Here is a 15,582-nt window from a genome sequence, read left to right as displayed (position 1 = left end):
TGCATAGAAATCCAGAGCTTGACTGACATGGAAATTCCTGTGATTTTCTTCCATCATAAATAATGTGAGTTGCATCATAAGAAAAATAACTTGTCATTGATTGCAAGGCCTGATTACTGGAGTTCATTTTTCTCCCCTTCATATACTTTGATATTCCCTTTTAAAATTTGAACAGATTAGTAGAAAGAGCTAATAAATTTTGATATCAAGATCATGTTTTTTCTCTCATATTTTAAGAGTACTTTTATTCCTTAAAGGCATTTGGAAAATAAGTTTGTTTTTTTTTAATACTTCTGTGATTTGGAAGAGAATATATCAACATGTAACTTAGTTCCTTAAAACATATAGTTAACCCAATCAAAAATCACTTCCTGCATTTAGAAACTGTGACTGCTTAGCTATGGATTCACTACTGTATCTTATGTGAGGATCAATTAATAATATCGATAAATGTGTTTTTAATGCATTATATAAAATAATAGCTGTATTCTAGAACTTCAGCATGATTGGTAATTCATTTCAAATTATAATAGCAGCAATACTTTTAGATATTTTTATTTTTAACTACATTAAAATGATTATCTGAGTAATAATCCAACTTGTTATGGTGATTTTAAGAGTTAAACAATAAGACAAGTGATAATTTAAAAAATTCAATGCTAGTCTAACTATGAAAAAAATCAGACAAAGCCCATTCTAGAAAATACTTGATCCAGTGCTCACCCAAACAAAGTCATCAAAAACAAGTATGAGAAATTTTCATAATCAAACGCCCCAGGAAACATGAATACCAAGCATAGTGCCATTTCTTGACAGGATCTTGGGACAGAAAGAGACAGTAGGTAAAAACACAGGAACTCTAAATAAAGGATGGGCTTCTGCCAATGATAGCATATTAATATTGGTTCATTGTGAAAAATATGCGATAAAGATGGTAGCATATAAATAATAGGGAAAACTGAGTGTGAGGTATCAAAGAATTATTTATACTACTGTTGCAATAATTCTGTAAGCCTAAAACTGTTAAGAAATAAAAGGCTATTTAAGAGACTCCAAACATGAGACTGTTGTTATTATTGTTATTATTATTATTGTTGTTATTATTGTTATCATTCAGAGTGTTATTATTCAGTTCCTTAGCTTTTTTAAGTAAGGTAAAATGAAAATGTCTTTTGTTGTGCTACTGACTTAAAACTTAGTTTCAAGAGAAAATTTTTATCTCACTTTAGTCAGCTCTTTATTTTTGGAGTTATTGGGAAATATTATATTTAATCATTTTCTTATTTCACCATAGAACATCACTAGTTATGAAGACTAACTCCTACTTTAAGTAAATTGTTGCCAATTTTTTTCTGGTTTTTTATACTGGTAATTCTTGCCAAATCACTATTTGACCAAAAGGTCAGATCAGATACTTTTTATTTTCTTTTTGTCCAGTTTCTCCTTCAGATTCACTTACTGAAATGTTTGATTTAACTGACATGCTAGAGAACAGGCAGACTGTTTTCTGATACTTTTGATCATAGAGCTGTCATTTTTCTTTGGAAGCTTGATTTTTCTTGCCAAGTCTCTTTGAGTTACTCTAAATTGGTTTACTCATCTGCTGAACCTCAGTGTACAGAATACTTGGCTTTACTTCTTTGCTCCTTTTTTTAAAATTTATTTTTCATTTGTTCTGATAGTTGCATACAGTAAAATTCATGAATTCTAGTATGCACTTGATGACTTGGTTATTATCTATTGCAATCAAATAACAGAATAGAGCTCTTTGCTGAAGAAGTCGCCTTGGGTTCCTTGGCACTCCACCTTCCTCATCTGTGGCCCCAGACAACCACTGAGATGTCACTAGAATTTTATCATTTCTATAATTTTATTTAAATGAGATCTTACACAGTACATAAACTTTTGTTTTTGATTTATTTTAGTTAGCATAACTAAACTAAACAAAAGTCATAACTGACTTTTGTTATTGAATAATATTGTATGGGATGAATATACCACATTAGTTTTTAATCTGTTTACCAATTAATGGACATTTGGTTGTTTCCAGTTCTGGGTTACTATAAAAAATAGCTCCCCATATTTGATATTAGAAATAATTGGCATACTTCATTTTGTGTGGATACTTATTTTTATGTCTGAGTCAACATCTGGAACTACAATTACAAGACCATGTTTCATCTTCCATTTTCATAAGCAGTGAATTCTAGTTGTTCCACATCCTTATCAGCACGTGGTGTTATTAGTTTTTTTTTTACTTTAATTATGTGTGATTTTTTTTCATATTGGAAAGCTAATGTGTCAGTGGCCTTGTAACAGGATCTAATTGTAAAAGGATCTAATTATGTTTGATTTTAATTTTTTTTAAAGATTTATTTCATTATACAAGAGCTGGGGTACAGGCCAGATTCACAGGAGGGTGAGAGGATTCACCAGAGACAGAGCAGGGAACAAAACAGGCAGACTGAACGAAATACACTGCTGAGGGGAGCAGCTTGTGAGGCAGGAGAGGTCTGCTGGCCATGTGGGTTGCTCTGAGACAGCGGGGATGAATCGGCACTGCAGGGGCTGCGGCCAGCTTCACAGCGCTGTGCTCAACAGTCTGCGCCACCAGAGAGGCCCTGATTTTAATTTTTATTTATGTGATGACTAGTGGTGTTGAATATTTTTTTCCTATCCTTGTTGACAATGCATATAACTTTTGGTTGAAGTATCTGCTCAAAACCATTTGCCCATTTTTAAGTTAGATTGTTTGTAGTTCTCATTGAGTAGCAAAAATTTTTATACAGCCTGGGTAGAAACCCTTTTTAAAAATACATATTTTGTAAATTTTTTAAAAAGATTTATTTATTTATCTATCTATTTATTTATTTATTTATACAAGCACTGGGTACAGTCAGAAGCGCGAGAGGGTGAGCAAATTCACCAGAGCCAGAGTAGGAAACAGAACAGGCAGACCGACGAAATACACTGCTAAGGGGAGCAGCAGGCGGCAGGAGAGGTCTGTCGGGCCATGTGGGACCCTCGCTGGCGGCTGGGGATCGAACCCGCGCTGCAGAGGCTGTGGGCAGCTTTGCAGCCCAGCTCTCAACCCCTGCGCCACCAGGGGAGGCCCTAAGTATTTTTTTTTAATGCGAAAATTCTTAATCTTGATGCAGATCATTCTATTAATTTGTCTTTTATAGTTTGGCTTTTGGTGTCTTCTAAATAAATAGTTTATAGTGTTTTTTTTTTTTTTAATAGAGGCATGTTTTTATTTATTAATTTATTATATTTGTTTGTTTGTTTTGTTTATACATGCACTGGGTACAGTCAGAAGCTGAGAGAATTCACCAGAGCCAGAGTGGGAGCAGAGCAGGCAGAAGGACTGAAGTACACTGCTGAGGGAGCAGCGTGCAGGAGAGATCTGCGCACCATGTGGGATCCTCCTCCGGTGGCCGGGGAGCAGCCGAACCGGCGCCGCCGAGGCCGCAGCTTCGCACCCAGCGCTCAACCGCTGCGTCTTCTAAATAAATATTTGCTTATAGATGCAACTTTTTTCTTTTTAAATAATAATTTGGATTTTATATTTACGTCTGATTAATTATAAGTTAATTTATGTGTATATTGTGTCATCTTCTTTCCTTTTGATATTTCAATTACATATGTATTCGATCTTTTAGTATCACCTAGCAGTACCCCAAGACTATTTTTAAAAAAAAACAATTTCTTTATGTCTATTTGACACTGTGAAAAACTTCTATTGATATAAATTCAAGTTCATTTACTCTTCCCTCTATTGTGTCAAATACACACAATTTTTTGTGTTTTAGGAATATATTTTTTAGTTCTAAAATTTCTATTTGGTTCTCGTTCACTAATTTTATTTCTCTGCTGGGATTACTTACCACTCTGCTGAGATTTCTCATGCATTAAAAAATAGTTTTAACTTAATCTAACCATCAGGTATTACAAGTAGTCACTTCAAAATCAAAGGATTTTGATTCCAAGAGAGAGAGCCCTAGATGGTTCATCTTGGATTGGACTTGATTTTTCTTTCTTTGAGAATGTGTGTGTTCCATCTTCTTGATTCTTCACATAATGAGTAATTTGTGTGTGTTCTATATGTTATAAACATTAAATTGTAGAAATTCTGGATCCTGTTATTCTCACATGAGTATTATTTTATTTCTTTTAGCAGATTATTTTCTAGGCTGGGCATAACATGCAACTTTTCTTTCTTGTGCAATAGCTCTGGTCTCAGGTCAGCTGGGGTGTCTGGAGTTTCTGTACTACACATGCATAATTCAGGGATAGAGTCTGGGACACCTTTCTCTGGCTCTTTCCTTTCAGGATAGGTGTGCCCCATTATACTGGGTGTACCTTGCAGATGCCACTAAGCTGAAAAACTGGAGAGACAGCTCACTTGTAGAGACTCTATAAGTGAATGACAGCAGAACTCACAAGTGAGTTCTTGTCTCTCCCTCAAGAGAATGTGAGCGCCCCACCCCTACCTGAGTCCCTCTGTTTCTTTTCACTCCCTCGTACGTGCAACTATATAGTTGTTTTTAATAGTTGCCTGGGTTTTAGAATTGTTTTCTATTGGGAGGTTGTCTTATAGGGTTTAAGTCCAGCATATCTGGAAACAAAACTCTAATATTCTGTTTCCATTGTAAAATTTTGCATTTTGCAATCAATGATAAGAGTAAGAATATTTTCCACATCTTTATTTATTTTTTAAATATTTATTTATTTATGCATACAAGAACTGGAGTACAAGCCAGAAGTGTGGTGGGGTGGGGGCGGAGGTGGGAGAGAGGATTCACCAGAGACACAGTGGGGAGCAGAACAAGCAGATTGACTGAAATACACTGCTGAGGGGAGCAGCGGGCAAGGCAGGAAAGGTCTGCTGTGCTATGTGGGTAGCTTCCTGGCTAAGGCTCAAACTCATGCTGCAGTAGCTGCGAATTGCTTAATAGTGCTGACGCTTAACCCCTTATGCCACCAGGGAGGCCCTTATGTTTAAAACTTTTTATTGTAAAAAATAAATAAAAAGGATTAGGGGGAAATAACCAAGATAAATAAATAAAAAGAAGAAAGAAATGCAATGTAGTGTTGTGGTTAATGTATGACTTATTTGCCAGGTGGCAAATAAACATTTAAACTTTCTAACTACCTCTGAAGATCTTTGTCTTTAAAATGGTGATAATAGTATGTTATTGACAGAATTGTTTGAGGATTCAATGAAATAATGTAATACAAAACACTTAGCTCAACACCTGGCACAGTATATTCCGTAAGAGAGCGTTTATTTTTATTATTACTTAGCTTTTGCAGGTGGGAGAATGCTTACAAAGATATTTGAGCATTAAAGTGACATAATAAAAGGTATTTGCAAAGCATTAGAAAAGAGTATTTCTGCTTGGCGGGGTTATTCTACAAGGAAATTAAAATTGCAGTATTAGAGCCAAAGAAAATAGCAAAACAGATCATACTATACCCACTTTGCCTCCGGGGGACTCTGGGGAGTCTTCCACCAGGAGCCACTAGTTGCTGAGTCAACTTTAGTGATAGAAGGATAGATTTTCTGTCTGAATGATGCCAAGGGACTAGTGAGGGATAAAACTGGTTGGGGTCAGTCAGAAGGGTACATTTTGAGATCAGTGTAGTTGTAGAGGACCCCAGAGCCAAGAGAAGCAAATCTGAATGGAGGATTGGCTGATGCAGGACTTTCCTAGTGGGGTGTTTGCAAGGGAGCTTCACAGCCAAAAGGGGAACGGATTTGATGAGCCATCAGGATAGTTTCAGGGAGCACTGCGAACAATAGCTGGCTGTTCAGAGAAAGATCTAGATAAGTTCAACTCCTAGACTATGATTTGCCTTGATCAACTTGCAGTGGGTCAGAAGTGGGGTGGATGGGATAAATAGAGCCAGGATTTCCAAAGGAGTCAGCGGTTTTCCTGGGAGGCTAGTTGAGCCGAGTAAGGCCAGTGAGTCAGTGCCCTGTTTCAGACTCAGGATTCTTGCATCGACACCTAAAGTGGCCACTCCAGACATGCCTGGATTACTGTGATTTGCAGAAAGCTGAGTGTCTTCCTTGTGTCTCCTCAGCTTCTGCTAATTGACATTCCCAGGGAATTTCTTAGTGTAGTTTTACCTATAACAATTTGTCACTTGAATGAAACTTGAGCTGTAAATATTTGACTTGTCATTCCTATACTTGAACCATTTAAAAATATACCTCAAAATGTCACTTGTGGAAATACATGGCTATTTGTATCTGATGCCTGAATTTATTTCCATAGAGTATGGTTATAAACTCTTGCCTATTTACTGTGACTGGGCTCATCCTCTTCGCCTCCCATCCTGATGAATATAGCGTGAGAAATATTTTAGGCTTCAGTGAAATGATGATGTTGGGAACTTAATTGATGTGTGTTAGTCTGAATTTGTTTGACTCTTTAATTAGGTGACTAGCAAAGCTTAAAGGATGGAATTTCTCATCAATAATAATTTGTCTACATTCAAATGAAATAGCAAAACAAATTTCAAAAACTTAATTATATTAATTGGCAATATGTTTTCGGTGAACATTTTTGAGACAGTAGAATTATTCAGGTAACTTACCCAGTAGTCTTTAACTACTGCAGACCTGTGCTAAATCTTGATAAGTAAACATTGAATTGATAGGTTATATTACTGTTGATAAGTAATATTAAATCACCAAGAAGCTATTATATAATTTATAAAACATGCTTACAATAGAAAACTTTTCAGTACTAAAAACCAGTGACAAATATTTTTGACATGCAAAGATGTTTGGTGTATACTAAGTGGAAAAATAAGGTTATTATAGAGTTGAGCTCATTTTTGTACTAAAACTTGTCAAATATAAAGTTGTCCATGGGCATACATGTGCTTGTGTTTATAAATAGGTAAACATCTGGAAGGTGTTTTATATATATATAATATTTTCCTCTATATATTATATTTTTCTGTATGTTATATATAACAATATATAATCTTAATATGGCTATATCTTGTGATATGATTACTGGTAGTTTCTATTTCCTTCTTGATATTTTGTGCATTGTATATAGAGTGTAAGATAAGTTGGCCCTATTGGTGAGAAATATGCCTGTACTACTTAAATAGTATTTAAACATTACCAGAAGCTGATTTAAACATTATTAGAGGCTAATTTAAACATTATCCTATACTTTTTCCATAATTATTTATTTGCAAAGCACAAGTATGTTGAGAGCAAAACTATTGTTTAACGAAATAATGCTTATAAAATAAAATTCTACAGGATGAACACCACATGATTCCCATAAAAGCTGGGAATCATATATACTGGTGAGCTTGTAAGTTTTCCAAGGGCTGCAAGATAACTATGGAAGAAATCTAATCAATGGCTCACTTATAGATGAGGAAGCTGAAGAGTAAGGACAATAGACTATTTGCCCAAGGTCACACAGCTACTTAGTGGCAGCACCAAGGCTGGGACCTGCCCTGAAAGCCAGGCAGTATGCTTTCCATGGTCCCATTCTGCCTCTGTTGGTGACATTCCCTCTTTCTACATACGTACATCTGAAGCCATGATCTAAATATTGTTTCCTTAAATCTTCAAATCAAGGATGCTACCTACTTAATTTTTAAACCCATGGGTATTTGTGTAGTGGTGACAAATTAGTAGAATTGTTGCTTTATTATATATGGCACATAACTTAGAACATTTTCATCATAATATTTTTAGTCCATCATGGAGGAAAGGCTTTTATGGTTCTTAACTTTCTATGCAGGGCACTTCATTAACATTTGTGTGAATCTAAATGCTAAACTAACTTCCCTCTGTTCTTCAACAGCTGGCCACGTTCCGCAGCCTCCTGTGCACAGCAGAGGGGGAAGCAGCAGCCTTTCTGTTGAGTAATCACCGTCCACCACAGCCTCTGAAGGGCCGGAAAGTGAGAGCCTCTTTCTATTAACAGTTATCACCAGTGGACCACCCCAAACATGTCTGAAGAGAGAAACCAAAAGAAAACACAAAAATTCCTACTAACTGCTTATTCAAAAATCCTAATTTACAGGAAACCATTTTGCTATCAGCTTCAGCACCACGAAGAAAATAAGATCTCTTTAATAACTAATTTAACTCATCGAGCTCAGATTTGCACTCATCGGTATTCATTCAAGCAGTGATCATTATTCAGCGTGTATGGAAACCCATGAAATGTGTCTTCTTCAGCCTGCCTGAAAGCATGGCTGGCATGGCAAACTTGCAGTGTATTAACAATTTTCCCTTGTGGTAGAGACTGATCAGTCTCCTCTCTCAGTGATGTTTGGTGAAAGACTGAAATTCATTTATAGAATGGAAGATTGTGGTATCTTTTTCTAAGTAGGTGATTCTCTTTAAGGTCTTTATATCATTCTAATACATACATTCTAAAACAGACACTATTTTCTTTTAAAGTGAATTTGTGTTTTTATTTTGTTGCTAATTCTTATTGCACCCCTTTCATAAAATGAACAGTAAGGGTTTATGGGGGTGGGGTGAGATTTAGCTACTTAGTGTATCTAACTCCACAGCTCAAAAAAGGCCATGCAATTTTGTGGAAGAATTCCTTCAGACGTAAGTGGCTATTTAAGCTTTAATGAGTCATGCTGTCTATCACATTCTCTCAATAATATTAATGATAATCTGGCTAATAATTGACCAGATGCAGCGCTTGCCAATTTGTGGCATTAACATGGTTTGAAATAAACAGATCACCAGGTACCAGTGCAGGGCTTAAGGGGATGATGAATGGATTGTCAACTTTTGCCCTGTGTTTTGGCCAAGGATGGACCAGCAGTCCTGTGCAGATGGTTGTTCTGTTACCTAGTGGAAGATATTACTTCAGTCTCTCAAATATACTGTCAGTCCACAAACCCTTCAGCCACTGCTGCGATAAAGCCCTTTCTCCCTTAACACACATTTCTCTTAGGGAATTTTGTGAGATGAGTCTAAATACCCATTTTAACTCATTATCTTATGTATATTTTTGTTTGTTCACTTTTGGTGAAGGAGGTTGGGGGAAGGGTCATTTTGCTCTTGGTGTCAATGGAGCGACACCAAGGATTAGCTTAATAACCACATCTAAGGCAAACATATACTAGACTTCTTTTATTTTCTGAGAGAAGTTTAACTGAATTTCCCTGATTTTGATGACTTGTTTCAGACACCTTTCTTCCTCTGGACATAGCTTTTAATCATTGAATTTATTCTATAATCGTCTTGACAGGATAGCTGAGCATCAGTAAACTGTGTAATGATCATGTGCATGGTTGCATAAAAGAGGTTTCTGAAAGCTAAAAGCTGATACCTTGGCGATGTCTGTTTTCTCCTCATAGTATCTAACTTGAATCTTTGCAGGTGATTGACATGTGGTAAATATTTAATGAATTGAATACTTAAAAGATATATTTGATCTTTGGTAATTATCTAGCTTCTGTGTACTATATAAGTTAATGTGTAACAAGTAAAATATAAGTTATCTCTTGAAAATTGTGTCTTCATAAAGGAAAACCCTATTAATTCTTGTATAACCAAATGTTTTAATCATTTTAAAATGCCCAGATTTGAATGGGAGGCCTTTCTTTAGTTTGGAAAGATGTATATCATCTTAGTCAGGGAAAGAAGTACGTTTTCTCAGAGAAAGTAAGTCTTGTTATCCCGAGGGGCATGAGAAGGGGGTTGTAATTACTGTGTATGAAAGTTACCACTCTGTAACTCACAGTTTTGGCTACAGTGTTGTACTGGTTTTATGCTATAAAGTGGACTCCAGTAGACCAAAAAAAAAAAAAAAAAAAACCCTACACATCACTGTTTCCTTTGAAATTGCCTGCTAATTTATCTATCTTAGAGGCAAAAGGTCTAAGTGTATGTTATACTTGTTATCTTTTGAAAAGATTAAAGAGTTGTAAATACTAATACAGATCTCTTTTTGCTTTTCACATGTATTAGATTTATGTTTATTAAGCATTTTGTATTTTATTTTAAAGTGGATTCAACCACAATAAAGAAAATAAGACAAACTTTGATCTGAACTTTTTCATACAAGACACAGAATGAGATTATGTTTTTGCACTGTTTATCTAGAAAATAATCCCAAACTCTCAGAAGAAATACAAATAGTGTGCAACCCCTTTTTTCTGAAATATTTGAGAATTAGTTGCCAGCCTGGAGCTGCATCAACCAACAAAATTTTGTATTTATTTCCTCCAGCTAGGACAAAACCTCACATAACCATAATAGAGCTAAAACAACCATGAGAGTCACATTGATTTCCTATTGCCATTCATCCTTTAGAGAATAATTTATTCTTTGAGTTGTCATATTGTCTTCGGTAAGGAACGAATTCTCAATGTTTCCTTAGTTTTCATGATTTTGATATTCCTGAAGATTATAAACTTCTTATTCTATAAAATGGCTCTCAATTTGGTTTGTGTTATGTTTTCTTGGGATTAAATTCAGATTATGCATTGTTGGTAGGAATATCACAAACCATGTTGTATGCTCTACTCTTCTCATTGTATTCTATTAGGCAAACAATTTTCAGTTGTTGTTTTATGAAGTATATTGGTAAGTAAAATGCACTCTTTATGGTATTTAATTCAATGGAGAGTTCTCTGGTGTGGCTGGGAATTTATCGTTGTGATACTGGAATTGTCAGGCCTAGTCTCCCAGCCAGGAACAGATCCCAGGCTGCAGGTGCAGCGCTGAGCCCCAGCCACTAGACAACCACGGTTGGTGTCTCACGAAGCTGCAGCAAGAACTTCGCAGACGCTCAGGCAAGCAAACGAGAAGAGGCAGGTTTGTTTAGAGAAAGAAAAAGTTTATTGAGGAGAAAAGGAACAGAAATAAAGTGGGACTCCCAGGCCATGGAACCAGGCCAGGGAGGGGCAAGGAAGCCAAAGTGGAGTCATGTCTCAGGGAATATACACCTTCTTTCCCTCATTATTCTAGAGCTCCACCGGTCTCTTTGTGATTGGTTAGTTCTTGGCTGTCTCACTTAATCTGCTAGTGAGCGGAGGATCTTCTAACTTATCTAACAGGTTTGTCTTTCCCCATTTGTTCCACCTTCCCCCTTGTTTGATAGATTTATCTTTATGGCCCAGTCTCCAAGATGAGTAACCCTGCATTTTAGGGAAGAGAAAGTTAAACATCAGCTATTGAAGAACAGGCTGATGCCCACTGGTGCTGACCCCTTCTCATCTTCCCCTTGCATAAATATCCCTGCACTCTGACAGAGGGAGGACGGTGATCTACCAGACATGAGGCTGCTGCCCTCCTAATTTGTCCATAAATTAAACCACTCTCCGTTTCCCCAAATTCCACCTCCCTTTATCACCTGAGGGAAACCAAGGCCAGCGTTAACAATGTTGTCCTTGGTCCTGGGATGTTTGTTTTTCCCAGTGGAATTAGTTACATTCTTCTAGTTGTCCTTATCTTTGAAGCCTTCCTAAACTCTTCAGAGGTCCCTTCCTGCAATGTCCCTAAAACTGCCTAATTACCCTAACTTGCCCTATGTCTCAGTTACCTTTCTAGAAAGGAATTACAACAAGCAGAGATTCCTTAGACCCTGTCATGAGCTGAGAAAAATCATGTCTGAAGAACTTTGATGTGTCCTGGCTTCACCACTCCCGCTGTCATAAATCACCTAGTGGGGCCTCCCCTGGTGGTGCAGCGGTTGAGCACTGGGCTGCGAAGCTGCCCACAGCCTCTGCAGCGCCGGTTTGATCCCTGGCCACCAGTGAGGGTCCCACATGGCACGATGGACCTCTCCTGTCTCGCCCACGGCTCCCCTCAGCAGTGTATTTCGTCGGTCTGCCTGTTCTGTTCCCTGCTCTGGCTCTGGTGAGTTCTCTCACCCTCCCGCGCTTCTGACTGTACCCAGTGCTTGTATAAATAAATAAATAAATCTTTTAAAAAAAAATCACCTAGTGAATGAAAGTGGGTACATTCAACATACTTGTTTCAAATGAGTTTTCAATACAAGCTTCTCTAGGTGCAGAGGGTCGTTTATATGTTAATAGATCAATGAAAATGTTCATAGATTACTACAGAAACTCTTGAATTTGTGTGTCAGTGACTTCAGATGAATCGTAACATAGAACTAAGTTCCTTTTGAAGTTATGACAAAGAAAGAAATGTTATACAAAGAATTTGTTTATTAACAGAAACTGCTGAAATAATTACCTTCATGGAGGTCATTTTAGTTCTATGATATGCTTTTATCAGAAAAAGTTGGAGATAGAGTCCCTCTTTGTTTTCCAAGCACAAACATATAATTATTTTTTATTTTATTTTATTTTATTTTAAATAAATTTTATTTTTATATTCCCCATACAATTGCAACCCCCTTATTTTGACCCCAATCCCTCCCCTCCCCGCCCCCCACCCCCCATAGAGTGTCTCTGGTTCATAGTTGTTTGTTGATTTTGATTTTCACTTTCTTATAGTCATTCATTTTCCTGGTCCCTTATTTAAGTTTTCTAGATTCCTGCTATGAGTGAGACCATCTGGTATTTTTCTTTTTCTTTTTGGCTTATTTCTCTGAGCATGATCCCGTCCAGCTCCATCCATGTTGCTGCAAATTGCATGTGTTTATCTTTTTTGAATGCTGAGTAATATTCCATGGCATATATGTACCACATCTTCTTGACCCAGTCATCTATTTTTGGGCATTTGGGCTGTTTCCAAAGCTTAGCTATTATAAATAGTGCTGCTATAAACATAGGGGTGCAGGTGCTCTTTGGAATTGATGTTTCTGTGTCCTTTGGGTAAATACCTAGGAGTGGAATTGCTGGATCATATGGAAGCTCTATGTTTAGTAGGTCCAGAAATCTCCACACAGCTCTCCATAGTGGTTGGACCAGTTTGCACTCCTAAACATATAATTAAATGCCATTGACAATTAAAAAAAAAGCACCAGTTTCCAATAAGAAAACAAAAACCATTCAACATTGTTAGAGGAGGGCATTAAATACTTGGAGTTGGTTATGCAAGTAGTGCAAGATGTTGAAAACCAAACCGGAATGGTGAGACAATCAAGAGATTAGCAAGAGTAGGAAGTTTGCTCCATTCTTAGGAGGAAGCAATGTTCCTGGGCCCCAGGAGCCATAGACACACAGTTGAAGCTGAAACTAGTGTTATCTTAATCATCAGAATCTAGTTATTTTTTTTAGAATGATACTGCCACAACCTGAAACTTTGATGCAAAGATAGGGCGAGAAATATGCTGGATTCTCTTTTTATTTCACCCTCCAAACTCCCACTGGTACCCATTGGTGAAACCAAGCCAGAGGTCAGATAACATGGAACTCTGAGAGGTCATTTCCTCTGTTATACAAAGCATATTCGTGGAAAGGTCTAGGTAAGGTACCAAGAACTGTGGTACCTTATGCAGATCAAACAATGACTATGATGCCGGGATGAAAGTCTTTCTCCCACTCTGGGAATTTAATCTAACCACCATTTATCAGGCATCTTACAGGGGCTAAATAGTGTGTTAGGTACTAGACATATGAAGATAATTAAGATATGTTTCCTTCTTCTAAATAGGTTAGAACCTTCCAAGACAAGTATAAAAATAAGTTGAAGCATATAAATATTAGTATTTTAATGTGGGGTATCTGTAGAGTGCTAAGGGGACATGGTAATATAGATTAATCTGGGGAAAATAGCAAAGGCTTGTAGATTTGCAAGTGTGAGCAATTTGGAAATTGGGTCCTCTGATTCTCTTGTTTTGGCCCTAGTGCTTGGGCATAGAGAAATATAACAGTGAGGACTTTCTTGAGAACAATAGAAACTCAGTGCAAAATGGCTAAAGCAAACAATGGAATTTGTTGATTAACAGAATTGAAAAGTTTAGGGGGAAGGTGACTTACCTCCTGGTAAAGGTAGGGGCTCACACCCGGTCTCAGTATTCTTTCTTCTTGGAGATTCTTTCTTCTTATCTATCCCTCTGTGGGCACAATTAATAGTTAGATTCTCCCTTTATACTGGAAGGATATAAACTTGCACCTCTATACCTAAAATTTTCTATTTTAAACATCCATTTTTTCTAGATGGATCACACGCCCACTCTTAATGAAGTTATTATGGCTAGTGGATAGACTGTTGGCTCAGGAAAGCAGGTCGTTTCAACTCCTTCTAAAACTAATATTAGAGGAGGACAGGCTACCATACAGGAAAACTGGGCACCTATATCTGAGGAAGAGAGAAAAGATTCTGGGTAGCAAAAACAACAAATGTTTATTTTGGACTGAAGATTGGCTGAAGACAGGCCTGAAAACACTCATGAGATAATTCAGACGTTCCAGGAAATAACTATAGTTCACCTAAAGAGATGGAGTATCTCAGCAAATGTAAGATCAGGATTTCCATTAGGACAAAAGACTTTTTTTTTTCCTGCTAATGCTTTAAGTGATGTTGAGGCTTTTCCACAGTAATAAGAAAGGATACCAATTGTGAGAGCCAGATACCTAACCTGAAAATGGCAACCCTGGCAGTTTCAGCAGGACAGAGCTACTTGTTCACTCAATTCAGTTGGTCTTCCCTGTAGGACTCATGAGTAGACACTGGATTCTGACCACTATGGTCTCTTCTGACTTGTCTAGAATTTCAAGGAGACTGAGATGTTGCTGTTATTTCTTGTCCTTTTCTCTCTTAGCTTCCTTAGGACTTGTCTAGCAACCAATGTGGATTGGTTGTGACTACAATGCCAACCTTATTTTTACAGGTGGCTGAAAAGTATATGTTGAAAACATTAATAAATGAACACATGGATGAATAAATACCTTAATTATGTATAAAATTAGCACATCTTGAAATTCATTCTTCTTTAGTAAAATAACAAGTACTCATAAGTTATTCATGTAAATTCACCAAAAACTCAATTTGTTCCCTAACAAAATTTTAGTTTATCAGTTGTGAAATTGATCCCAGATAATGGGCTTATGTTGCCTGTTGTGTTGTGACTGAATGAGTATATCTTTTCCCAGCATGGTTTCCTACCAAGGGTTGCCCTACCTTTTAAAGTCCAAGGTCCTCCTATCTCATCTCTAGGTAATACCTTCTACTGCCATCACCTGGATAACCAGAAAAATTGATTTCTTCCACTCCCAATGTCATAGAACAGATCCCGGGAAGGGGCGGGGTGGGGGGGGGGCGAGTGTCTCTGAGATACTTTCATGAGGACAGTGAAGTCAAAATTGTTTTACAATAGTACCAAGATACTATTTGCCTTTTCCATTGCTTAGACATTTGCACTGATGGTGCAGAAACAATGATAGGTAAAATTGCTTGTTTTTTGGCACAGATCAAGGCTGTGGCAATAAACTTTACTAGTCATCATTTTTTCTTCACTACTGAGTGAGTAATCATAGTTTTGAAATGCCAGTTTCTCTTGAGAATGTCCTTTCTCCTACATAAAAGATATTGATTCTATTCACATTATTAAAATTAGTTTGAGATTAATTATTAAACTCAACTTCTGAGTATTTATTCTCTTAATATTTAGTATAACAAAATGAAGAACTTCTGTTGCATTTTTTTTA

General features: G+C 36.9%; 1 protein-coding gene across 1 annotated transcript in view; it reads left to right on the top strand.

Moving 5' to 3' along the window:
* The window catches only part of LOC119240234 (carbonic anhydrase 13), a 28,737-nt gene extending 18,911 nt beyond the window's left edge, over nucleotides 1-9,826 (top strand). Inside the window, exon 7 of the mRNA XM_037504607.2 lies at nucleotides 7,848-9,826. Coding sequence (XP_037360504.1) covers nucleotides 7,848-7,967 — 120 coding nt within the window. The 3' untranslated portion in view covers nucleotides 7,968-9,826. The remainder of the gene's footprint in view (nucleotides 1-7,847) is intronic.
* The last annotated feature ends 5,756 nt before the right edge of the window (nucleotides 9,827-15,582 follow it).

Source organism: Talpa occidentalis, unplaced genomic scaffold (assembly GCF_014898055.3).
Source record: "Talpa occidentalis isolate TD23 unplaced genomic scaffold, MPIMG_talOcc4v2.1, whole genome shotgun sequence".
Classification (NCBI taxonomy): Eukaryota; Metazoa; Chordata; class Mammalia; order Eulipotyphla; family Talpidae; genus Talpa; species Talpa occidentalis.
Note: the sequence above shows the minus strand (reverse complement) of the source record. Positions and strands in the feature narration are given on the sequence as shown.